Consider the following 25946-nt stretch of genomic DNA (forward strand, 5'->3'; position numbering starts at 1 on the left):
ATTCAGCATTTCACTGTAAGGTCTACTACACCTGTTGTATTCAGCATTTCACTGTAAGGTCTACTACACCTGTTGTATTCAGCATTTCACTGTAAGGTCTACCTACACCTGTTGTATTCAGCATTTCACTGTGAGGTCTACTACACCTGTTGTATTCAGCATTTCACTGTAAGGTCTACCTACACCTGTTGTATTCAGCATTTCACTGTAAGGTCTACTACACCTGTTGTATTCAGCATTTCACTGTAAGGTCTACTACACCTGTTGTATTCAGCATTTCACTGTAAGGTCTACTACACCTGTTGTATTCAGCATTTCACTGTCAGGTCTACTACACCTGTTGTATTCAGCATTTCACTGTGAGGTCTACCTACACCTGTTGTATTCAGCATTTCACTGTAAGGTCTACCTACACCTGTTGTATTCAGCATTTCACTGTAAGGTCTACTACACCTGTTGTATTCAGCATTTCACTGTAAGGTCTACTACACCTGTTGTATTCAGCATTTCACTGTAAGGTCTACTACACCTGTTGTATTCGGCGCACGTGACAAATAAACTTTTGATTTGATTTGATCCTAATAAAACTGCAAAAACACCAAATCCATGTTTTACTCCTCAACTTGCCCGACATGGGAGATATAACCAAAGGCTCATCCCAGCAAGAATGTGCTAAAAATGGGGATTCTGAATTGGGTTCTAAAAGAGAACACTGACAGATCTTTTTTTATATTTTAAACAAGCAAAATACAGTAAAGTCTGTCTGTAAAGGGTACGCCATTCACCCTCTGTGTAGAGCTACGTGCTGCTCTGTTCTGGACCAACTGCAATTGAACTAGGTCTTCTATGCCACAACCGACCTCTGTGTTCCGCTGCTGCTGGCGGCTCCCCTGACGCTTCCTCCCTCTACTCGATCGCCCATGAATGTTGTACACAAAATACATGGTAGACATGCTCAAACTACTATAGATCGTGCCTACCAAAACACACCATTATTATGGCTCTCTATTGACGGGGGAAATAGCAACCTGTGATTGGTTAAAACATTTTATTTTGCCCCAATGCTAAATTCAAGTGGGGAGTTCCATGCAGCTATCTAGACAGCATATCAAACACAAGCAAGAGGCAAACAGCTGTATTACAGATGTAGTCATCACTCTAAACGTTGGCTATAGCAGGAGGCAGATAGCCAGTCTAATTAGAGATGTGATCATCATTGTAAACGTTGACTATAGCAGGAGGCAGACAGCCAGTCTAATTAGAGATGTGATCATCATTGTAAACATTGGCTATAGCAGGAGGCAGACAGACAGTCTAATTAGAGATGTAATCCTCATTGTAAACGTTGGCTATAGCAGGAGGCAGACAGCCAGTCTAATTAGAGATGTGATCATCACTGTAAACGTTGGCTATAGCAGGAGGCAGACAGCCAGTCTAATTAGAGATGTGATCATCATTGTAAACGTTGACTATAGCAGGAGGCAGACAGCCAGTCTAATTAGAGATGTGATCATCATTGTAAACATTGGCTATAGCAGGAGGCAGACAGCCAGTCTAATTAGAGATGTAATCCTCATTGTAAACGTTGGCTATAGCAGGAGGCAGACAGCCAGTCTAATTAGAGATGTGATCATCACTGTAAACGTTGGCTATAGCAGGAGGCAGACAGCCAGTCTAATTAGAGATGTGATCATCATTGTAAACGTTGACTATAGCAAGAGGCAGACAGCCAGTCTAATTAGAGATGTAATCCTCATTGTAAATGTTGACTATAGCAGGAGGCAGACAGCCAGTCTAATTAGAGATGTGATCATCATTGTAAACGTTGACTATAGCAAGAGGCAGACAGCCAGTCTAATTAGAGATGTAATCCTCATTGTAAACGTTGACTATAGCAGGAGGCAGACAGCCAGTCTAATTAGAGATGTAATCATCATTGTAAACGTTGACTATAGCAGGAGGCAGACAGCCAGTCTAATTAGAGATGTGATCATCATTGTAAACGTTGACTATAGCAGGAGGCAGACAGCCAGTCTAATTAGAGATGTGATCATCATTGTAAACATTGGCTATAGCAGGAGGCAGACAGACAGTCTAATTAGAGATGTAATCCTCATTGTAAACGTTGGCTATAGCAGGAGGCAGACAGCCAGTCTAATTAGAGATGTGATCATCATTGTAAACGTTGACTATAGCAGGAGGCAGACAGCCAGTCTAATTAGAGATGTAATCATCATTGTAAACGTTGACTATAGCAGGAGGCAGACAGCCAGTCTAATTAGAGATGTGATCATCATTGTAAACGTTGACTATAGCAGGAGGCAGACAGCCAGTCTAATTAGAGATGTAATCATCATTGTAAATGTTGACTATAGCAGGAGGCAGACAGCCAGTCTAATTAGAGATGTAATCCTCATTGTAAATGTTGACTATAGCAGGAGGCAGACAGCCAGTCTAATTAGAGATGTGATCATCATTGTAAACATTGGCTATAGCAGGAGGCAGACAGCCAGTCTAATTAGAGATGTAATCCTCATTGTAAATGTTGACTATAGCAGGAGGCAGACAGCCAGTCTAATTAGAGATGTGATCATCATTGTAAACGTTGACTATAGCAGGAGGCAGACAGCCAGTCTAATTAGAGATGTGATCATCATTGTAAACGTTGACTATAGCAGGAGGCAGACAGCCAGTCTAATTAGAGATGTAATCCTCATTGTAAACGTTGACTATAGCAGGAGGCAGACAGCCAGTCTAATTAGAGATGTAATCATCATTGTTAATGTGGAGGGGGGGGGGGGGGGGGGGGGGAGTAAAGAGAGAAACGTGGAGGGAGGGGGGAGTAGAGAGAGAAACGTGGAGGGAGGGGGGGAGTAGAGAGAGAAACGTGGAGGGAGGGGGGGGAGTAGAGAGAGAAACGTGGAGGGAGGGGGGGGAGTAGAGAGAGAAACGTGGAGGGAGGGGGGGGAGTAGAGAGAGAAACGTGGAGGGAGGGGGGGGAGTAGAGAGAGAAACGTGGAGGGAGGGGGGGGAGTAGAGAGAGAAACGTGGAGGGAGGGGGGGAGTAGAGAGAGAAACGTGGAGGGAGGGGGGGAGTAGAGAGAGAAACGTGGAGGGAGGGGGGGAGTAGAGAGAGAAACGTGGAGGGAGGGGGGGAGTAGAGAGAGAAACGTGGAGGGAGGGGGGGAGTAGAGAGAGAAACGTGGAGGGAGGGGGGGAGTAGAGAGAGAAACGTGGAGGGAGGGGGGGAGTAGAGAGAGAAACGTGGAGGGAGGGGGGGAGTAGAGAGAGAAACGTGGAGGGAGGGGGGGAGTAGAGAGAGAAACGTGGAGGGAGGGGGGGAGTAGAGAGAGAAACGTGGAGGGAGGGGGGGAGTAGAGAGAGAAACGTGGAGGGAGGGGGGGAGTAGAGAGAGAAACGTGGAGGGAGGGGGGGAGTAGAGAGAGAAACGTGGAGGGAGGGGGGAGTAGAGAGAGAAACGTAGAGGGAGGGGGGAGTAGAGAGAGAAACGTGGAGGGAGGGGGGGGAGTAGAGAGAGAAACGTGGAGGGAGGGGGGGAGTAGAGAGAGAAACGTGGAGGGAGGGGGGGGAGTAGAGAGAAACGTGGAGGGAGGGGGGGGAGTAGAGAGAGAAACGTGGAGGGAGGGGGGGGGGTAGAGAGAGAAACGTGGAGGGAGGGGGGGGGAGTAGAGAGAGAAACGTGGAGGGAGGGGGGGGGTAGAGAGAGAAACGTGGAGGGAGGGGGGGGGAGTAGAGAGAGAAACGTGGAGGGGGGGGGGGGGGCAGCTACATAGAAAACATTGTGTGTGTAAAATAACATGCGCAGAACGTGCTCTGGGTCCTTAGCATTGAGAAAGAGGCTTGGGGGGGGGCACAGCTTTTTGTTTGTGCAGAATGAATCATGATGCTCATACTAACGTGGTGCCTTTCTCCGAGCATTGTGAAGTTTAATCACCTGCACGCGGAGTTGGAATGAAGACAACCCGGGAAGGCTAGGATAAATCACATGAAGGACCATTTCCACTGAGTCCCACCTGCTCCTGACGGTGCTGTGACTGCAGCTTGTGGAAGCTGGCCAGCTCCTCCCTCTGCAGGGCCAGCGTCCTCTGTTTCTCCTGCTCCAGGAGAACGTTGCCGCGGTGACGGCCAGGGAAGGAGGCGCGCTCGGTGAGGGAGGCGCGTTGTAGCTCGATGTGGCTGTCCTGCTTGGCGATGATGGCCTGAAGGGAGGGGAGCATGGGATGGGAGGGGAGCACGGGAGGGGAGACAGGAAGGGAGGGGAGCACGGGAGGGGAGACAGGAAGGGAGGGGAGCACGGGAGGGGAGACAGGAAGGGAGGGGAGCACGGGAGGGGAGACAGGGAGCACGGGAGGGGAGCACGGGAGGGGAGACAGGGAGCACGGGAGGGGAGCACGGGAGGGGAGACAGGGAGCACGGGAGGGGAGCACGGGAGGGGAGCACGGGAGGGGAGCACGGGAGGGAGGGGAGACAGGAAGGGAGGGGAGCACGGGAGGGGGAGGGAGGGAGGGGCGAAGGGAGGGGGGCACGGGAGGGGAAGGGAGGAGAGATGTGGGTCAACCTTTTGAAAGGATAAGGCTTGTGGTCACAGACCATAACCAATCAAAAGGTGAGTCTAGCAGTCTCCATGTGATGTAATTTTAAAATGTTTTGTTCACATGCAAACAGACTAGTATTTGGGGTCTAGCCCTGGTAAGAAGACTGCAGTCCTGTTGACTGTTCATGGCCCAGTCACACACACAGACAGGACAGGACTGGACAGGAGGAGAGCTACATGTCATGTGGAGTATGTTGAGAGGGTACCTAGGAAAACGTGAGTGTTTACCTGCAGGCTGTAGAGTCTCTGGGACAGCATCAGCACCCGGTCAAAGAACTAGTTGAGGCAGAAACAGGAACGTTAGGAAAGAGCAGGTCAACAGACAACTGTAGGTTAGCGCCATAGATACACGACTGTTTTATACCGATGGTTTGGACACTCTGGGCACACCTTATAGAGGCCATAATAACGCATAAGGATTGAAGAAGCTTAACAGAGGTTAAAATACCAACTGAAATGAGCACATCTCCTACCTCAGCCTCAGGGAAGGTGTTAGACCAGATGGGGCTCCAGGTGGCTGGAGAGGCCTCTTCCTCATCATCATCAGCCTGTACATCACACATTATACACACCACGCCCACCATTACACACACACACACACACACACACACACACACACACACACACACACACAACCCCCATTACACATATACCCCCCATAACACACCCACCCCCCCATCACACACACACACACATACATATCCCCCATTACACACACCATTACACACCCACACCCCATTACACACACAAAACCCCATTACACACACACACAAACCCATTACACACACACACAAACCCCATTACACACACACACAACCCCATTACACACACACACAACCCCATTAGACACACACAACCCCATTACACACACACAACCCCATTACACACACACAACCCCATTACACACACACACCCCATTACATACACAATTACACACTGTTGTGTAGGGTGTGTGTTTGTATATTTGACCCACCTGTGGCTGCTCCAAGGTCTGACTAGCCTGGATCTTCGTAAGCTGGGGGTCAGAGCAGCCTTTCTGGGTCTCGTCTCTGGCCCTGTCCCCTCCACTGTGGTTCTTCTTCTTCACAATGCCTTTTAACACGCACACAAACACAGAGTCAAACACCTTTTAGATCATAATACATGATTCTATGGACAGAGTTTAGATCAGCATTCGTACTCTAAGATGCTTTGTGGATACGGGGCTCAGAACAGGCAGACGGAGTGGACTCACTCTTGTTGAGGATGATGGGCCTGCTGTCATAGCCCCCGAAGGTGTCTGCTCTCCTGGGCAGAGCCCCGGATCCTGAACCCTCCTCTAGACGTGAAGCTGGCTCTCTCACACCAGACAGCAACAGGTTCTGAAGACTCTCCACTGTGGAGGGGGAGGCGGGGGGAGAGGAGAGAGAGAGAGATTAACAATGTTTCAAGGCTGTTTTTATGATAGGACAAGATTTGCGAGGAGCCGACCCTCCTGTAGTAACAGATGGGTGCAGCAAGGAGTCGACCCTCCTGTGGTAACAGATGGGTGCAGCGAGGAGCCGACCCTCCTGTGGTAACAGACGGGTGCAGGGAGGAGCCGACCCTCCTGTGGTAACAGACGGGTGTAGGGAGGAGCCGACCCTCCTGTAGTAATAGATGGGTGCAGCGAGGAGCCGACCCTCCTGTGGTAACAGACGGGTGCAGGGAGGAGCCGACCCTCCTGTGGTAATAGACGGGTGTAGGGAGGAGCCGACCCTCCTGTGGTAACAGATGGGTGCAGCGAGGAGCCGACCCTCCTGTGGTAACAGATCTAACACACCTGATTAAACTAATCGAGGTACTGTTCAGTTATATATATATATATATATATATATATATATATATATATATATATATTTTTTTAGATATATAAACCCTTGGCACTGTTATTATTAGAAAGCAACGCATTGATTTTCACCGTCACAGAGACGATACACAACTTAAAATCATCTGGTGACACAGTAAACGTTATCTCCACGGATAAATAAAAACTGCATTAAGTGATTTAAATATTTAAATGGCTCACAACTTCATCCAGCTGAATAAAAAAATAAAAAAAAGTTTCTTATTGCTGGAGTCAAAGTACAGAGAGAGAATCTGGCAGCACATTTTAATTCATGGGAAATAAAGATAAGACCAGGTAAAAAAAACAAACCTAGGCCTTATTTTAGATTCCGAACTAAATTTCAAATCACACATTAGGAATGTGACCAAAATAGCTTTTACCACCTGAGGAACATTGCCACGGTGTGGCCATTTCTCTCTCAGGCTGATACAGAGAGACTCATCCATGCTTCTATTACAAGCAGGCTTGACTACTGTAACGCTCTCCTGTCTGGTCTACCCATGAAAGCCATCAGCTGCAAAACATACAGAATGCTGCAGCACAGATACAGACCAAGACCAGACGGAGAGCACATATTACACTGGTTTAAAACACTGACTGCCTGTGAGTTTTACAATACATTTTAATATTCTTCTATTGGTTTTTAAATCAATCCATGATTGTGCACCACAATACATGTCAGACATGCTTTTATGTTATGTACCCAGTAGGTCCTTCAGGTCCTCTGGCCTTCTAACTATCCCAAAGCCTAGGACCAAGAGGCATGGAGAGACAGCCTTCTAACTATCCCAAAGCCTCGGACCAGGAGGCATGGAGAGGCAGCCTTTAACTATCCCAAAGCCTGGGACCAGGAGGCATGGAGAGACATCATTTTAACTATCCAAAAGCCTCGGACCAGGAGGCATGGAGAGACAGCCTTTTAACTATCCCAAAGCCTCGGACCAGGAGGCATGGAGAGACAGCCTTTTAACTATCCCAAAGCCTGGGACCAGGAGGCATGGAGAGACAGCCTTTTAACTATCCCAAAGCCTGGGACCAGGAGGCATGGAGAGACAGCCTTCTAACTATCCCAAAGCCTAGGACCAAGAGGCATGGAGAGACAGCCTTTTACCGATCCCAAAGCCTCGGACCAAGAGGCATGGAGAGACAGCCTTTTACCGATCCCAAAGCCTCGGACCAAGAGGCATGGAGAGACAGTATTTTAACTATCCCAAAGCCCAGGACCAAGAGGCATGGAGAGACAGCCTTTTACCGATCCCAAAGCCTCGGACCAAGAGGCATGGAGAGAGCAGCCTTCTAACTATCCCAAAGCCCAGGACCAAGAGGCATGGAGAGACAGCCTTCTAACTATCCCAAATCCTAGGACCAGGAGGCATGGAGAGACAGCCTAGGAACAAGAGGCATGGAGAGACAGCCTTTTAACTATCCCAAAGCCTCAGACCAAGAGGCATGGAGAGACAGCCTGGGACCAAGAGGCATGGAGAGACAGCCTAGGAACAAGAGGCATGGAGAGACAGCCTAGGAACAAGAGGCATGGAGAGACAGCCTTTTAACTATCCCAAAGCCTCGGACCAGGAGGCATGGAGAGACAGCCTTTTAACTATCCCAAAGCCTGGGACCAGGAGGCATGGAGAGACAGCCTTTTAACTATCCCAAAGCCTGGGACCAGGAGGCATGGAGAGACAGCCTTCTAACTATCCCAAAGCCTAGGACCAAGAGGCATGGAGAGACAGCCTTTTACCGATCCCAAAGCCTCGGACCAAGAGGCATGGAGAGACAGCCTTTTACCGATCCCAAAGCCTCGGACCAAGAGGCATGGAGAGACAGTATTTTAACTATCCCAAAGCCCAGGACCAAGAGGCATGGAGAGACAGCCTTTTACCGATCCCAAAGCCTCGGACCAAGAGGCATGGAGAGAGCAGCCTTCTAACTATCCCAAAGCCCAGGACCAAGAGGCATGGAGAGACAGCCTTCTAACTATCCCAAATCCTAGGACCAGGAGGCATGGAGAGACAGCCTAGGAACAAGAGGCATGGAGAGACAGCCTGGGACCAAGAGGCATGGAGAGAGCCTAGGAACAAGAGGCATGGAGAGACAGCCTAGGAACAAGAGGCATGGAGAGACAGCCTTTTAACTATCCCAAAGCCTCAGACCAAGAGGCATGGAGAGACAGCCTGGGACCAAGAGGCATGGAGAGACAGCCTAGGAACAAGAGGCATGGAGAGACAGCCTTTTAACTATCCCAAAGCCTGGGACCAAGAGGCATGGAGAGACAGCCTTTTAACTATCCCAAAGCCTGGGACCAAGAGGCATGGAGAGACAGCCTAGGAACAAGAGGCATGGAGAGACAGCCTTGGACCAGGAGGCATGGAGAGACAGCCTTTTAACTATCCCAAAGCCTGGGACCAAGAGGCATGGAGAGACAGCCTAGGAACAAGAGGCATGGAGAGACAGCCTTTTAACTATCCCAAAGCCTGGGACCAAGAGGCATGGAGAGACAGCCTAGGACCAGGAGGCATGGAGAGACAGCCTTTTAACTACCCCAAAGCCTCGGACCAGGAGGCATGGAGAGGCAGCCTTTTAACTATCCCAAAGCCTCGGACCAGGAGGCATGGAGAGACAGCCTTCTAACTATCCCAAAGCCTCGGACCAGGAGGCATGGAGAGGTAGCCTTTTAATTATCCCAAAGCCTGGGACCAAGAGGCATGGAGAGGCAGCCTTTTAACTATCCCAAAGCCTGGGACCAAGAGACATGGAGAGACAGCCTTTTAACTATCCCAAAGCCTCGGACCAAGAGGCATGGAGAGACAGTCTTAACTATCCCAAAGCCTCGGACCAAGAGGCATGGAGAGACAGCCTTCTAACTATCCCAAAGCCTCGGACCAGGAGGCACGGAGAGGCAGCCTTTTAACTATCCCAAAGCCCAGGACCAAGAGACATGGAGAGACAGCCTTTTAACTATCCCAAAGCCTGGGACCAGGAGGCATGGAGAGGCAGTCTTTTAACTATCCCAAAGCCTCGGACCAGGAGGCATGGAGAGACAGCCTTCTAACTATCCCAAAGCCTGGGACCAAGAGGCATGGAGAGACAGCCTTTTAACTATCCCAAAGCCTCGGACCAAGAGGCATGGAGAGACAGCCTTTTAACTATCCCAAAGCCTCAGACCAAGAGGCATGGAGAGACAGCCTTTTAACTATCCCAAAGCCTAGGACCAAGAGGCATGGAGAGACAGCCTTTTAACTATCCCAAAGCCTCAGACCAAGAGGCATGGAGAGACAGCCTTTTAACTATCCCAAAGCCTAGGACCAAGAGGCATGGAGAGACAGTCTTTTAACTATCCCAAAGCCTCGGACCAAGAAACATGGAGACATCCTTTAGTTACTGAATAGCCTGCCAGAGGGGGGCTGAAACTGTGGACGTAGGGGATTGGGCAGACTTGATACAACATTTTGAACAGTGATGTATTGTTGTCTCTACCTTCTTGCCCTTTGTGCTGTTGTCTGTGCCCAACAATGTTTATACCATGTTTTGTGCTGTTACCATGTTATGCTGCTACCATGTTGTTGTCATGTTATGTTGCTACCATGTTGTTGTCATGTTATGTTGCTACCATGTTGTTGTCATGTTATGTTGCAACCATGTTGTTATGTTGCTACCATGTTGTCGTCATGTTGTGTTGCTACCATGTTGTCGTCATGGTATGTTGCTACCATGTTGTCGTCATGTTGTGTTGCTACCATGTTGTCATGTTATGTTGCTACCATGTTGTTGTCATGTTGTGTTGCTACCATGTTGTCATGTTATGTTGCTACCATGTTGTTGTCATGTTATGCTGCTACCATGTTGTTGTCATGTTATGTTGCTACCATGTTGTCGTCATGTTATGCTGCTACCATGTTGTTGTCATGTTATGCTGCTACCATGTTGTTGTCATGTTGTGTTGCTACCATGTTGTTGTCATGTTATGCTGCTACCATGTTGTTGTCATGTTGTGTTGCTACCATGCCGTTGTCGTCGTCTTAGGTCTCTCTTTATGTAGTGTTGTCTCTCGTCATGTGTGTTTTGTCCTATATTTTTATTGAATTGATTTTTAATCCCAGCAGGAGGCCTTTCGGTAGGCCATCTGGTAGGCCATCATTGTAAATAAGAAGTTGTTCTTAACTGACTTACCTAGTTAAATAAAGGTTCAATAGATAAAAAAATAAATACAAATAAAAATGTATTCCTTGGATCAGTCTGAAACGTTACACATACACTGCTGCAACCTGGTGGCCAACATTTAAATTGCACCTAGACTCCTAAGTGATATAATGGCCCATCTCTTGCATTTCAAAGATGGAACAAAAGAAATAGAAAACCTGCATGTTTTTCTCTTTATATTATCTATTACCAGATCTATTGTGTTATATTCTCCTACATTCATTTCACATTTCCACAAACTTCAAAGTGTTTCCTTTCAAATGGTACCAGGAATATGCATATCCTTACTTCAGGTCCTGAGCTACAGCCAGATAGATAAGGGTGTCATTTTAGGTGAAATGTCCCACCCAGCCTAGTGTGACTCGCTTCCCCATTTATTTATTTGTAGGCTATAGCCGTTAAATAATACAGCCTAAATAATTACATTTTCTTTCTTAAGCTCCCTGTCTGGCACCTGACCTATTTAGACTGTTAATTATATATATATATATATATATATATATATTTTTTTTTTTGTTTTTCCTTTTTTAAATTTGTTTTATTAGATTTTTTATTAATATTACATTTACACAAGTATTCAGACCCTTTACTCAGTACTTTGTTGAAGCACCTTTGACAGCGATTACAGCCTCAAGTCATCTTGGGTATGAAGCTACAAGCTTGGGACACCTGTATTGGGGAGACATTTAGAGACTTGTCCTGAAGCCACTCCTGCATTTAATGTTTTCATTTCACCTTTATTTAACGAGGAAAGTCAGTTAAGAACAAATTCTTATCTACCAAAAGGCAAAACGGGTTCCTGCGGGGACAGGGGCCTGGGACTAAATAATATAAATATATTGGACAAAACACACATCACGACAAGGGAGACAACACAACACTACATAAAGAGAGACCTAAAGACAACAACATAGCAAGGCAGCAACACATGACAACACAACATGGTAGCAACACAACATGACAACATGGTAGCAACACAACATGACAACACAACATGACAACAACATGGTAGCAACACAACATGACAACACAACATGACAACAACATGGTAGCAACACAACATGACAACAACACAACATGACAACAACATGGTAGCAACACAACATGACAACAACATGGTAGCAACACGGTAGCAACACAACATGACAACAACAGGGTAGCAACACAACATGACAACAACAGGGTAGCAACACAACATGACAACAACATGGTAGCAACACAACATGGTAGCAGTACAAAACATGGTACAAACATTATTGGGCACAGACAACAGCACAAAGGGCAAGAAGGTAGAGACAACAATACATCACCAAAGCAGCCACAACTGTCAGTAAGAGTGTCCATGATTGAGTCTTTGAATGAAGAGACTGAGATAAAACTGTCTAGTTTGAGTGTTTGTTGCAGCTCGTTCCAGTCGCTAGCTGCAGCGAACTGAAAAGACGCGCGACCTGTTTAATATGACACACAGCCTATTTGAAATGAGAGCTTCCTTTACATGTTGTTTACTCAAATACTTTCGTTCAAATCACATGTTTTTCCTTTCAATAACATATGACAATGTGTGTGTGTGTGTGTGTTACCTTGTGTTTGTGTAAGTGTGTGTGTTACCTTGTGTTTGTGTAAGTGAGTGTGTTACCTTGTGTTTGTGTAAGTGTGTGTGTTACCTTGTGTTTGTGTAAGTGTGTGTGTTACCTTGTGTTTGTGTAAGTGTGTGTGGTACCTTGTGTTTGTGTAAGTGCGTATGTGTGTGTGTTGTACCATCAGTGATGGTCCCCTTGAGCAGTGTCTCCCCCTGGTGGAGGTCTGAGGCGTCACCTCGCAGCATTAGGCGGGAGCGAAAGCTCGTATCCTCGTGACCAGACACCAGACACATGTCTGAAAACAGCTGCAGCTTCTCTGTCAGCAACGTCACAATCTGAGAGTCCTTCTGTCTCAGACGCTCTGGGAGAGGAGAACGGGGACAGAAAGAATTAACAGTTCATTACATGAAATGCCAGGAACAGAAACATTAAAGGTGAATGTTGACTGGAGCATGACCACCACCTAGTGGTCTAAGCATCAACATGACACTATTACAAAGACGAGGCCATTGGTCCTGTAAGTTACCTTGGAACTCGTTGAATCTGGCGGCTCGAGCCTCCTCCTGCTCACTGAAAAGTCTCTCCTCAGTGTGTGGACAACTATCGAGAGAAACAGAGAGAGAGGCGAGTTAGCTAGGACTCGAAGCCTTGGGTTTAGATACAAAGCAGAGTTTCAACTCCAGTACTGGGGACCCAACTGTGTATCGAGGTTCTCTTTTTAACTACTTAGTCCCATTGAGGAGCAGTATTAAACCACCTGATGTTCTACAATATGTTCAGCTGGAGTGAAAGATAGTGTGGCGCCGTGCTTAACAACCGTAGTTGACAGGCTGTGTGGTGGTGCTGGGAGAGGGAGACCCAGACCTCCATTAATTAGAAAAGTCCTTTACACAAGACAAACACTGCCAGAGTTGTTGAGTCTGTAACCGGGTCTGTAGAAGGTCATGGAAAATGAAAAATGAGAACGAAATGTGGACATTAAAACGACACAGGTCAGGCAGAGTAATGTGTTTTAATGAGCTGGGCCACGTACTCACAAAAGCATTTCAGAGTATGAGTGCTGATCTAGGATCAGTTGATTTTACGATCTTAGTAAGTAAGATAAATGGACAGATCTTAGATCGGCACTCCTACTTTGAGGGGCTTTGTGGATACGGGCCCTGGAGTGAAACACAGCATACACAAAATGGGTCCTCAGTGCTGCAGCAATACCTGTAAACGAGCTGTACGGCCGAGAGGAGGCGTACGTACGGCCAAGAGGAGGCGTACGGCCGAAAAAAGTAAGAGCGTTTATGTCCGCTTCCTCTGGACTTTTCTCTTCTGCTGTGACTGTACACCTTCCCATTTACTCTCTCACGCCAAGCCCCTCCCCTCCCCACACACGCCAAGCCCCTCCCCTCCCCACGCCAAGCCCCTCCCCACGCACGCCAAGCCCCTCCCCACGCACGCCAAGCCCCTCCCCACGCACGCCAAGCCCCTCCCCACGCACACCAAGCCCCTCCCCAAGCACACATTAAACGTTTCATTCAATTTTGGTTCTATCAGGGCAGTCCAACCCTCTTCCTGGAGATCTACTGCCCTGTGGGTTCAGTCCAACCCTCTTCCTGGAGATCTACTGCCCTGTGGGTTCAGTCCAACCCTCTTCCTGGAGATCTACTGCCCTGTGGGTTCAGTCCAACCCTCTTCCTGGAGATCTACTGCCCTGTGGGTTCAGTCCAACCCTCTTCCTGGAGATCTACTGCCCTGTGGGTTCAGTCCAAACTTCTTCCTGGAGATCTACTGCCCTGTGGGTTCAGTCCAAACTTCTTCCTGGAGATCTACCGTCCTGTGGGTTCAGTCCAACCTTCTTCCTGGAGATCTACTGCCCTGTGGGTTCAGTCCAACCCTCTTCCTGGAGATCTACTGCCCTGTGGGTTCAGTCCAAACTTCTTCCTGGAGATCTACTGCCCTGTGGGTTCAGTCCAAACTTCTTCCTGGAGATCTACCGTCCTGTGGGTTCAGTCCAACCTTCTTCCTGGAGATCTACTGCCCTGTGGGTTCAGTCCAACCCTCTTCCTGGAGATCTACTGCCCTGTGGGTTCAGTCCAAACTTCTTCCTGGAGATCTACCGTCCTGTGGGTTCAGTCCAAACTTCTTCCTGGAGATCTACCGTCCTGTGGGTTCAGTCCAAACTTCTTCCTGGAGATCTACCGTCCTGTGGGTTCAGTCCAACCCTCTTCCTGGAGATCTACTGCCCTGTGGGTTCAGTCCAAACTTCTTCCTGGAGATCTACCGTCCTGTGGGTTCAGTCCAACCCTCTTCCAGGAGATCTACCGTCCTGTGGGTTCAGTCCAACCTTCTTCCTGGAGATCTACTGCCCTGTGGGTTCAGTCCAACCTTCTTCCTGGAGATCTACCGTCCTGTGGGCACAGTCCAACCCTCTTCCAGGAGATCTACCGTCCTGTGGGTTCAGTCCAACCTTCTTCCAGGAGATCTACCGTCCTGTGGGTTTTCAGTCCAACCCCTTTCCAGGAGATCTACCGTCCTGTGGGTTTTCAGTCCAACCTTCTTCCTGGAGATCTACTGCCCTGTGGGTTCAGTCCAACCTTCTTCCTGGAGATCTACCGTCCTGTGGGTTCAGTCCAACCCTCTTCCAGGAGATCTACCGTCCTGTGGGTTCAGTCCAACCCTCTTCCTGGAGATCTACCGTCCTGTGGGTTCAGTCCAACCTTCCTGGAGATCTACCGTCCTGTGGGTTCAGTCCAACCTTCCTGGAGATCTACCGTCCTGTGGGTTTTCAGTCCAACCCTCATTTAACACAGCTGATTCTACTTATTAGCTGCTCAACAAGACCTGAACTAACTTAAATCAGATATGCTAAATTAGAGTTGGACAGTATCTAAGGACAGTATCTCTCCATGAAGAGGGTTGGGCAGTCCTATAGGCCTGGCATATTCAAAGGTTCAAGGACCTTGATTGGGTTATTTGGCCTAAAAACCGTTAGGTCTACCTCTAGAAGAAAAAAGAACTCCTCTGCATCTCTTCCCAGCCTGGCCAAAACAGTGTTTAGCATCCCCAGTGGCTCTGCAAGCGAGAGGAGAGGATATTCTCCAGAAACCATCGCATGAGACTGCAGCCACAAACTACCCAAACTCGCGTTTCCAGAAATGAATTCAAAGTCATTTTTAGCTTAATTTGTATTTACTTCTAAGTAACTCAAAGCCTATATGCATAACTTATAGACTGTAATGATTTAATACAACAAAATGCTATTTAAATGCGGAGGACTTTATGTTCCTTCCAGCCTATTGTCGTAAATGCTTCACAATGTATTTCTTTGTAGGCTATAGCCTTGAAATAATTCATTTTCCTTCTTAGACTCCCTGTCTGGCTCCTGACCTATTTACAGTGTTTATATGCTGTTTAATATGACATGTGGCCTATTTGAAATGATAAGCACTTCCTACAGTCACCTTTTCATGTTGTTTATTAAAATACTTTTCATTACAATCATATGGTTTGGTTTCAGTACTTCAAAACCAAATGGTAGGTCCCAGTAGTCACAACAATAGATGGGTGTTGGTTAAATGGTAGGTCCCGGTAGTCACGACAATAGATGGGTGTTGGTTAAATGGTAGGTCCCGGTAGTCACAACAATAGATGGGTGTTGGTTAAATGGTACGTCCCAGTAGTCACAACAATAGATGGGTGTTGGTTAAATGGTAGGTCCCGGTAGTCACAACAATAGATGGGTGTTGGTTAAATGGTAGGTCCCAGTAGTCACAACAATAGATGGGTGTTGGTTAAATGGTAGGTCCCGGTAGTCACAACAATAGATGGGTGTTGGTTAAATGGTGGGTCCCAGTAGTCACAACAATAGATGGGTGTTGGTTGAATAGTAGGTCCCGGTAGTCACAACAATAGATGGGTGTTGGTTAAATGGTAGGTCCCAGTAGTCACAACAATAGATGGGTGTTGGTTAAATGGTAGGTCCCAGTAGTCACAACAATAGATGGGTGTTGGTTAAATGGTAGGTCCCAGTAGTCACAACAATAGATGGGTGTTGGTTAAATGGTAGGTCCCAGTAGTCACAACAATAGATGGGTGTTGGTTAAATGGTAGGTCCCAGTAGTCACAACAATAGATGGGTGTTGGTTAAATGGTAGGTCCCAGTAGTCACAACAATAGATGGGTGTTGGTTAAATGGTGGGTCCCAGTAGTCACAACAATAGATGGGTGTTGGTTAAATGGTAGGTCCCAGTAGTCACAACAATAGATGGGTGTTGGTTAAATGGTAGGTCCCGGTAGTCACAACAATAGATGGGTGTTGGTTAAATGGTAGGTCCCAGTAGTCACAACAATAGATGGGTGTTGGTTAAATGGTAGGTCCCGGTAGTCACAACAATAGATGGGTGTTGGTTAAATGGTAGGTCCCAGTAGTCACAACAATAGATGGGTGTTGGTTAAATGGTAGGTCCCGGTAGTCACAACAATAGATGGGTGTTGGTTAAATGGTAGGTCCCGGTAGTCACAACAATAGATAGGTGTTGGTTAAATGGTAGGTCCCGGTAGTCACAACAATAGATGGGTGTTGGTTAAATGGTAGGTCCCAGTAGTCACAACAATAGATGGGTGTTGGTTAAATGGTAGGTCTCGGTAGTCACAACAATAGATGGGTGTTGGTTAAATGGTAGATCTCGGTAGTCACAACAATAGTTGGGTGTTGGTTAAATGGTAGATCTCGGTAGTCACAACAATAGATGGGTGTTGGTTAAATGGTAGATCTCGGTAGTCACAACAATAGATGGGTGTTGGTTAAATGGTAGGTCCCGGTAGTCACAACAATAGATGGGTGTTGGTTAAATTGTCATTTGAAATGAATGGAGCGAATTTCAAGTTTTTTTGTTTGTTTTTCCTTCTTCCTGTGAGCACGGAGAGGAGCATTTCCAACCACTCAACTCTACTAACATGCTCTGGTGTGTGTGTGTGTGTGTGCGTACCTCTCCACGGCCTGCCGGATGTGTGTCATCCAGGAGTTGCGCTCCTCCTTGGAGGCGGTGTGGATCTCGTACATCTCCGGCTCATTGGAGGAGGCGCAGATCAGGAACATGGCCCTCTCCTCGTGGGCCACCTCCCTCACTATCAACTTCTGGAGGGAGATCACTGAGGGCTTGTTGTCCTAGGGAGTGGGGAGGGGGGGGGAGAGTCAAGGCAGCTACAAGTCCTACACCAGGGTTCTCTAACCCTGTTCCTGGAGAGATACCCTCCTGTAGGTTTACACCAGGGCTCTCTAACCCTGTTCCTGGAGAGATACCCTCCTGTAGGTTTACACCAGGTCTCTCTAACCCTGTTCCTGGAGAGATACCCTCCTGTAGGTTTACACCAGGTCTCTCCAACCCTGTTCCTGGAGACCTACCCTCCTGTAGGTTTACACCAGGGCTCTCGAACCCTGTTCCTGGAGAGATACCCTCCTGTAGGTTTACACCAGGTCTCTCCAACCCTGTTCCTGGAGACCTACCCTCCTGTAGGTTTACACCAGGGCTCTCCATCCCTGTTCCTGGAGAGCTACCCTCCTGTAGGTTTACACCAGGGCTCTCCAACCCTGTTCCTGGAGAGATACCCTCCTGTAGGTTTACACCAGGTCTCTCTAACCCTGTTCCTGGAGAGCTACCCTCCTGTAGGTTTACACCAGGGCTTTCCAACCCTGTTCCTGGAGAGCTACCCTCCTGTAGGTTTACACCAGGGCTTTCCAACCCTGTTCCTGGAGAGATGCCCTCCATACCCTTTACACCAGGGCTCTCCAACCCTGTTCCTGGTTACCCACCCTCCTGCAGGTTTACACCATGATGAGTAGTTCTCCAGGATCAAGGTTGGAGAGCCCTGGTCTAGACAGATAAACAGAAGCAGCTGTGTCTGACTTTCTGTTGAGAGTTGTACGACAGATTTGTTCAGTCGTTCCAGAGTGGAAAACAAAGCTTAGTCGGAATGAACTGACATTAGAATTCCCGACTCACCACTGTGGAGAAAACATATCTCTGGTCCTTGTCCTGGAGTAACAAAAGCACGTCGGACAGCAGCACAGCCACAATATCTGAAATGGAACAGGAGTTACATTTTTAGACCTGTGTGAGATCAACACAGACAGAAGAGAAAACAGAAGATCATTTTAGATTATCGGAGGCAGGGTTGGGGTCAATTTCATTTAAATTACAGTCAATTCAGAAAGAAAAACTTTTTCCCAAATGAAAAGCATTTGAATATAATTGGAATTTCTGCGCACTTCCTGAATTGACTGGTTTAAATGAAATTGAACCCTGACCCAAGGGTCATCCTGTCACCTTTGAGTCTGCCGGAGGCGGCCTTGTGGTTGGCCGTCCCCTCGTGCAGCAGCCTGCGTCGACCCTGGGACAGGTCCTCTCTGTGGAACACACGGCCATCTTTGATCTTGCCGAGGGACTTGGGCTCCATCTTGTGGGCGATGTCTCGGAGTCGCGAGGCCTTCTCATGCAGGTTGACCATGGCATCCACCTGGACGATGCAGTCTTTAATCAGACTAAGAGACCTGGTCAACTCCTCGTGTTCCTCCGTACCCACTGGAGGGAGGAAAGACCCAGACTGACTTCAGACCAACAGAATGTTACGGATAACTTGTATTCCTCTCAGCTCTTTAGGGTTTTAGGCTGGGTATCCGTAAGGCACTTTGTGACGACTGCTGATGTAAGAAAGGGCTTTCTAAAAATACATTTGATTGATTAGGTAAGGGAGATATCGTGTTGTTCTTTCTATTCCATTAGTCTAACAGAAAGTTGGGCCTAAACCTCAAGCGGTATCAGACAGGAGAGGACCAAGTACATAAATGCTCCGTCTACTGCCGTCTGTACCTTCTGTATTCTGCACAATACGTTCTACCAGCACAGGGTACTTGGTGATGCGTTGTGTCACCAGGAGGATACACTCAGTCACTCCTAATCTTCTCACAACGGACAAATTATTGACTTTCTGGAAGAAGAAAAAAAAAAGACCATTTAGTGCAATCACCAAATGTTTCTGGTTACACACAGGAGGCCACAATATCTGGATGTGAAAAAACCTCACCTTCATAAATAACCCACTGTCATGAATGTTTCACTTCCTCTTTAAAAAAAAAAAAGAGGCAATTCGCAGTTGTTGCATACATTCGTGGACTTAATGATATACTCATTGATTTTGAAGAATATAACTTGCCTCGTGAGCTTAAGAACAACTGTTGTACCCCATCGGAAACCAAACTATAAGCTTGTTTTTCTACATTGTAAATGTAAACAAACACTGTAGAACCTCAAATAATGCATAAAAAATATAAAATGTTGATTTCATGGATGGGTCAGTCCTTGCATCAATAGCTATTGTCTATGAATTCAAGAGTGGTTACATTTCTCCAGGCTCACCCCTCAGCTTTTGACCCAAAAAAAGGAGGCGGGGGTGACTGCTTTGTATCGTTTCAACTGCAGATAGTCCCTTTAAGTTAGCAGATGGGTCGACCATTTTTTGTCAATTTCTCAACTCCAGTAATGGAATCAGTAACAACCAACCCGTATGAGGTTCTGGAACTTCTTGTTGTTGTGTAGTTGCTCCTTGTAGTAGCTGACAGCCTCGGTGTGGTGGCTGCAGAAATCACCATAGTTCTCCTTCATCCGATCCCCTTTCTCACCTGAAAACTGGAGAGGAGACAGTGATGAGATCTGAGGAGACCTTATTCAGCTGATTACAACTCTCAGCACCGTTACTGTCGATAGTCTGCTCTGATCTCTCTTTGACAGGTTCAACCAAAGCAAAATATGGTTTGAATATATAGTATGCATTATCCTTTTGAATATATACAGTGCATTTGGAAAGTATTCAGACCCCTTGACTTGTTCCACATTTTGTTACGTTACAGCCTTATTCTAAAATGTATTAAATAGTTTCCCGCCCGCATCAATCTACACACAATACCCCAAATTGAAAAAGCAAATCGTTTTTTTCAGAAATTGCACATTTATAAAAAATTCAAAATAAAACTTTAAAAAAAAAACTTTAAAAAAAAGTAAGTTAAGAACAAATTCTTATCTTCAATGATGGCCGAGGAACATCAGGTTAAATGCCTTGTTCAGGGGCAGAAGACAGATTTTTACCTTGTCAGCTCAGGGGGTTCGATCTAGCAACCTTCTGGCTACCTGCCCAACGCTCTAACCACTAGGCTACCTGGCCAACGCTCTAACCACTAGGCTACCTGGCCAACGCTCTAACCACTAGGCTACCTGCAGCCCCTCCGCCCCAACCACTAGGCTACCTGCCGCCCCTCCGCCCCAACCACTAGGCTACCTGCCGCCCCTCCGCCCCAACCACTAGGCTACCTGCCGCCCCTCCGCCCCAACCACTAGGCTACCTGCCGCCCCTCCGCCCCAACCACTAGGCTACCTGCCGCCCCTCCGCCCCAACCACTAGGCTACCTGCCGCCCCTCCGCCCCAACCACTAGGCTACCTGCCGCCCCTCCGCCCCAACCACTAGGCTACCTGCCGCCCCTCCGCCCCAACCACTAGGCTACCTGCCGCCCCTCCGCCCCAACCACTAGGCTACCTGCCGCCCCTCCGCCCCAACCACTAGGCTACCTGCCGCCCCTCCGCCCCAACCACTAGGCTACCTGCCGCCCCTCCGCCCCAACCACTAGGCTACCTGCCGCCCCTCCGCCCCAACCACTAGGCTACCTGCCGCCCCTCCGCCCCAACCACTAGGCTACCTGCCGCCCCTCCGCCCCAACCACTAGGCTACCTGCCGCCCCTCCGCCCCAACCACTAGGCTACCTGCCGCCCCTCCGCCCCAACCACTAGGCTACCTGCCGCCCCTCCGCCCCAACCACTAGGCTACCTGCCGCCCCTCCGCCCCAACCACTAGGCTACCTGCCGCCCCTCCGCCCCAACCACTAGGCTACCTGCCGCCCCTCCGCCCCAACCACTAGGCTACCTGCCGCCCCTCCGCCCCAACCACTAGGCTACCTGCCGCCCCTCCGCCCCAACCACTAGGCTACCTGCCGCCCCTCCGCCCCAACCACTAGGCTACCTGCCGCCCCTCCGCCCCAACCACTAGGCTACCTGCCGCCCCTCCGCCCCAACCACTAGGCTACCTGCCGCCCCTCCGCCCCAACCACTAGGCTACCTGCCGCCCCTCCGCCCCAACCACTAGGCTACCTGCCGCCCCTCCGCCCCAACCACTAGGCTACCTGCCGCCCCTCCGCCCCAACCACTAGGCTACCTGCCGCCCCTCCGCCCCAACCACTAGGCTACCTGCCGCCCCTCCGCCCCAACCACTAGGCTACCTGCCGCCCCTCCGCCCCAACCACTAGGCTACCTGCCGCCCCTCCGCCCCAACCACTAGGCTACCTGCCGCCCCTCCGCCCCAACCACTAGGCTACCTGCCGCCCCTCCGCCCCAACCACTAGGCTACCTGCCGCCCCTCCGCCCCAACCACTAGGCTACCTGCCGCCCCTCCGCCCCAACCACTAGGCTACCTGCCGCCCCTCCGCCCCAACCACTAGGCTACCTGCCGCCCCTCCGCCCCAACCACTAGGCTACCTGCCGCCCCTCCGCCCCAACCACTAGGCTACCTGCCGCCCCTCCGCCCCAACCACTAGGCTACCTGCCGCCCCTCCACTCTAACCACTAGGCTACCCTGACGCCCCTCCACTCTAACCACTAGGTTACCTGACGCCCCTCCACTCTAACCACTAGGCTACCCTGCCGCCCCTCCACTCTAACCACTAGGCTACCCTGCCGCCCCTCCACTCTAACCACTAGGCTACCTGCCGCCCCTCCACTCTAACCACTAGGCTACCTGCCGCCCCTCCACTCTAACCACTAGGCTACCTGCCGCCCCTCCACTCTAACCACTAGGCTACCTGCCGCCCCTCCACTCTAACCACTAGGCTACCTGCCGCCCCTCCACTCTAACCACTAGGCTACCTGCCGCCCCTCCACTCTAACCACTAGGCTACCTGCCGCCCCTACACTCTAACCACTAGGCTACCTGCCGCCCCTACACTCTAACCACTAGGCTACCTGCCGCCCCTCCACTCTAACCACTAGGCTACCTGCCGCCCCTCCACTCTAACCACTAGGCTACCTGCCGCCCCTCCACTCTAACCACTAGGCTACCTGCCGCCCCTCCACTCTAACCACTAGGCTACCCCATAAGTATTCAGACCTTTTACTCAGGACTTTGTTGAAGCACCTTGGACGGCGATTAAAGCCTTGAGTCTTCTTGGGTATGACGCTACAAGCTTGGCACAACTGTATTTGATGAGATTCTCCCATTCTTCTTTGCAGATCCTCTCAAGCTCTGTCAGGTTGGATGAGGAGTGTTGCTGCACAGCTATTTTCAGGTCTCTCTAGAGATGTTCGATCGGGTTCAAGTCCGGGCTCTGGCTGGACCACTCAAGGACATTCACAGACTTGTCCTGAAGCCACTCCTGCGTTGTCTTGGCTGTGTGCTTAGGATTGTTGTCCTGTTGGAAGGTGAACCTTCACCCCAGTCTGAGGTCCTGAGCGCTCTGGAGTAGAGGTCGACCAATTAATCGGAATGGACGATTAATTAGAGCCAATTTAAAGTTTTCATAACAATCGGAAATCGGTATTTTTTGGGCGTCGATTTCCGATTATTAATTTTTTTTGTATACCTTTTATTTAACTAGGCAAGTCAGTTAAGAACACATTCTTATTTTCACTGACTGCCTAGGAACAGTGGGTTAACTGCCTTCTTCAGGGGCAGAACGACAGATTTTCACCTTGTCAGCTCAGGGGTTCCAATCTTGCAACCAGACAGTTAACTAGTCCAACGCTCTAACCATTGCACTCCACGAGTAGCATGCCTGTTACACGAATGCAGTAGAAGCCAGGGTAAATTGCTAGCTAGCATTAAACTTATCTTATAAAAAACAATCAATCATAATCACTAGTTATAACTACTAATCCAGTTTAGCAGGCAATATTAACCAGGTGAAATTGTGTCATTTCTCTTGCATTCATTGCACGCAGAGTCAGGGTATATGCAACAGTTTGGGCTGCCTATCTAATTGCGAACTAATTTGCCAGAATTTTACGTAATTATGACATACATTGAAGGTTGTGCAATGTAACAAGAATATTTAGACTAATACAAGAATATTTAGATAAAATACAGACGGTTCCGTGTTTCACTGAAATAAACGTTTTGTTTTCGAAATGATAGTTTAGAGATTCGATCATATTAATAACCAAAGGCTCGTATTTCTGTGTGTTATTATGTTATAATTAAGTCTGATTTGATAGAGCAGTCTGCAGCAGGCCCGTAATCATTCATTCAAACAGCACTTTCGTCTGTTTTGCCAGCAGCTCTTCGCAGGCACAGCGCTGTTTATGACTTCAAGCCTATCAGCCTAATGGCTGGTGTAACCAATGTGAAATGGCTAGCTAGTTAGCTGGGTGTGCGCTAATACTGTTTCTCTGTCACTCGCTTTTAGATTTGGAGTAGTTATTCCCCTTGCTCTGCAAAGGGCCGCGGCTTTTGTGGAGCGATGGGTAACGATGCTTCGAGTGTGGCTGTTGTCGATGTGTTCCTGGTTAGAGCCCAGGTAGGGGCAAAGAGGGGGACGGAAGCTATACTGTTACACTGGCAATACTATTGTGCCTATAAGGACATCCAATAGTCAAAGTTATATGAAATACAAATGGTATAGAGAGAAATAGTCCTATAATTCCTGTAATAACTACAACCTAAAACTTCTTACCTGGGAATATTGAAGTCTCATGTTAAAAGGAACCACCAGCTTTCATATGTTCTCATGTTCTGAGCAAGAAACTTAAACGTTAGCTTTCTTACATGGCACATATTGCACTTTTACTTTCTTCTCAAACACTTTGTCTTTGCATTATTTAAACCAAATTGAACATGTTTCATTATTTATTTGAGGCTAAATTGATTTTTATTGATGTATTATATTAAGTTAAAATAAGTGTTCATTCAGTATTGTTGTAATTGTCATTATTACAACAAAAAAAAAAAATGTTTTAAAAAAAATGTCAGATTATGTCAGATTAATCGGTATCGGGTTTTTTGGCCCTCCAATAAATTGGTATCGGTGTTGAAAAATCATAATCTGTCGACCTCTACTGCAGGTTTTCATCAAGGATCTGTACTTTGCTCCATTCATCTATCCCTCAATCCTGACTAGTCTCCCAGTCCCCACAGCATGACGCTGCCACTACCAGGCTTCACCGTATGGATGGTGCCAGGTTTCCTCCAGACTTGACGCTTGGCATTCAGGAAAAAGAGTTCAATCTTGGTTTCATCAGACCAGAGAGTCTCGTTTCTCATGGTCTGATAGTCCTTTAGGGGCCTTTTGGCAAACTCCAAGCGGGCAGTCATCTGCCTTTTACTGAGGAGAGGCTTCTGTCTGGCCACTCTACCATAAAGGCCTGATTGGTAGAGTGCTGCAGAGATGGTTGTCCTTACGGAAGTTTGTAACTTTAGGGCTCTGTCAGAGTGACCATCGGGTTCTTGGTCACCTCCCTGACCAAGGCCCTTCTCCCCTGATTGCTCAGTTTTCTGGGCAGCTAGCTCTAGGAAGAGTCTTGGTGGTTCCAAACTTCTTCCATTTAAGAATGATGGAGGCCACTGTTCTTGGGGCACTTCAATGCTGCAGAATTGTTTTGATACCGTTCCCCAGATCTATGCCTCGACAGAATCCTGTCTCGGAGCTCTACGGACAATTCCTTCGACCTCATGGCTTGGTTTTTGCTCTGACATGCACTGTCAACTGCAGGACCTTATATAGACAGGTGTTTGCCTTTCCAAATCATGTCCAATCAATTGAATTTACCACAGGTGGACTCCAATCAAGTTGTAGAACATCTCAAGGATGATCAATGGAAACAGGATGCACCGGAGCTCAATTTCGAGTCTCATAGGAAAGGGTCTGAACACTTATGTAAATAAGGTATTCATTTATTTTTAATACCTTATCCAAACATTTCTAAAAGCCTGTTTTCGCTTTCTCATTATGGGGTATTGTGTGCAGATTAAAGAACATTTGTATGTATTTAATACATTTTAGAATAAGGCTGTAACGTAACAAAATGTAGGAAAAGTCAAGGGGTCTGAATACTTTCCGTGGGGCACTGTACATTATCTTTTTGTCTTATAAAAGGGGAAGAGGAATTCAGAGAGGAACACTGTTGACGTAATTGGGACACAGCGTCTGATTTGTGGCACTCAACCTGCAAAGTGAACCAAAACACAAGCTAATTCAGTCACTGTGTGTGTGTGTGTGCTTGTGTATGACTGTACGAATGTGTGTGGAGTGCGTTGTCTGTACCTGTGTGGTGAGGATGTCAGCGAGTCTCTGTATGTTGTAGTTCCTGTCGCTGCCGGGCTGCGTGGAGTCTCGGCGCCGCTCTTTTAGGCGGGACAGGAAGCTTGTGTGCAGCTCCAGCAGGCTCTCTAGGCGCGGGAACAGCTCGTCCATCTGGAGGTGCTCCTTCAGCTCCCTCATGTAAACACGCAGCATGATCTTCAGGGTCCGTACGTGGTGCATCTCTGTCTGCATCAGCTCTGTCGGGAGACGGACGGTTCAACATCTAGTTTGTCTTTAAAAAGGCATTTCCCTTTCAACCACTGGACCACCATAATTGACTTTAGGTGAAAAATAAAACA

At 48.1% G+C, this 25946-nt stretch overlaps 1 protein-coding gene across 6 annotated transcripts in view; it reads right to left on the reverse strand.

The window, feature by feature from the left end:
• The window catches only part of LOC110524839 (rho guanine nucleotide exchange factor 18), a 111878-nt gene that overhangs the window by 31122 nt on the left and 54810 nt on the right, over positions 1 to 25946 (reverse strand). For 5 of the 6 annotated variants that reach the window (XM_036978845.1, XM_036978843.1, XM_036978842.1 and 2 more), the window contains 13 exons: positions 25609 to 25844; positions 19813 to 19938; positions 19123 to 19240; positions 18580 to 18834; positions 18256 to 18332; positions 17242 to 17420; positions 12789 to 12862; positions 12441 to 12623; positions 5850 to 5990; positions 5589 to 5707; positions 5089 to 5163; positions 4844 to 4891; positions 4035 to 4220 (listed from right to left, as the gene is read on the reverse strand). In XM_036978845.1, the coding sequence (XP_036834740.1) occupies positions 4035 to 4220; positions 4844 to 4891; positions 5089 to 5163; positions 5589 to 5707; positions 5850 to 5990; positions 12441 to 12623; positions 12789 to 12862; positions 17242 to 17420; positions 18256 to 18332; positions 18580 to 18834; positions 19123 to 19240; positions 19813 to 19938; positions 25609 to 25844 (1817 nt within the window). The remainder of the gene's footprint in view (positions 1 to 4034; positions 4221 to 4843; positions 4892 to 5088; positions 5164 to 5588; positions 5708 to 5849; positions 5991 to 12440; positions 12624 to 12788; positions 12863 to 17241; positions 17421 to 18255; positions 18333 to 18579; positions 18835 to 19122; positions 19241 to 19812; positions 19939 to 25608; positions 25845 to 25946) is intronic. The other variant, XM_036978844.1, reaches the window with a different exon arrangement.

Source organism: Oncorhynchus mykiss, chromosome 5 (assembly GCF_013265735.2).
Source record: "Oncorhynchus mykiss isolate Arlee chromosome 5, USDA_OmykA_1.1, whole genome shotgun sequence".
In the NCBI taxonomy this organism is placed as follows: domain Eukaryota; kingdom Metazoa; phylum Chordata; class Actinopteri; order Salmoniformes; family Salmonidae; genus Oncorhynchus; species Oncorhynchus mykiss.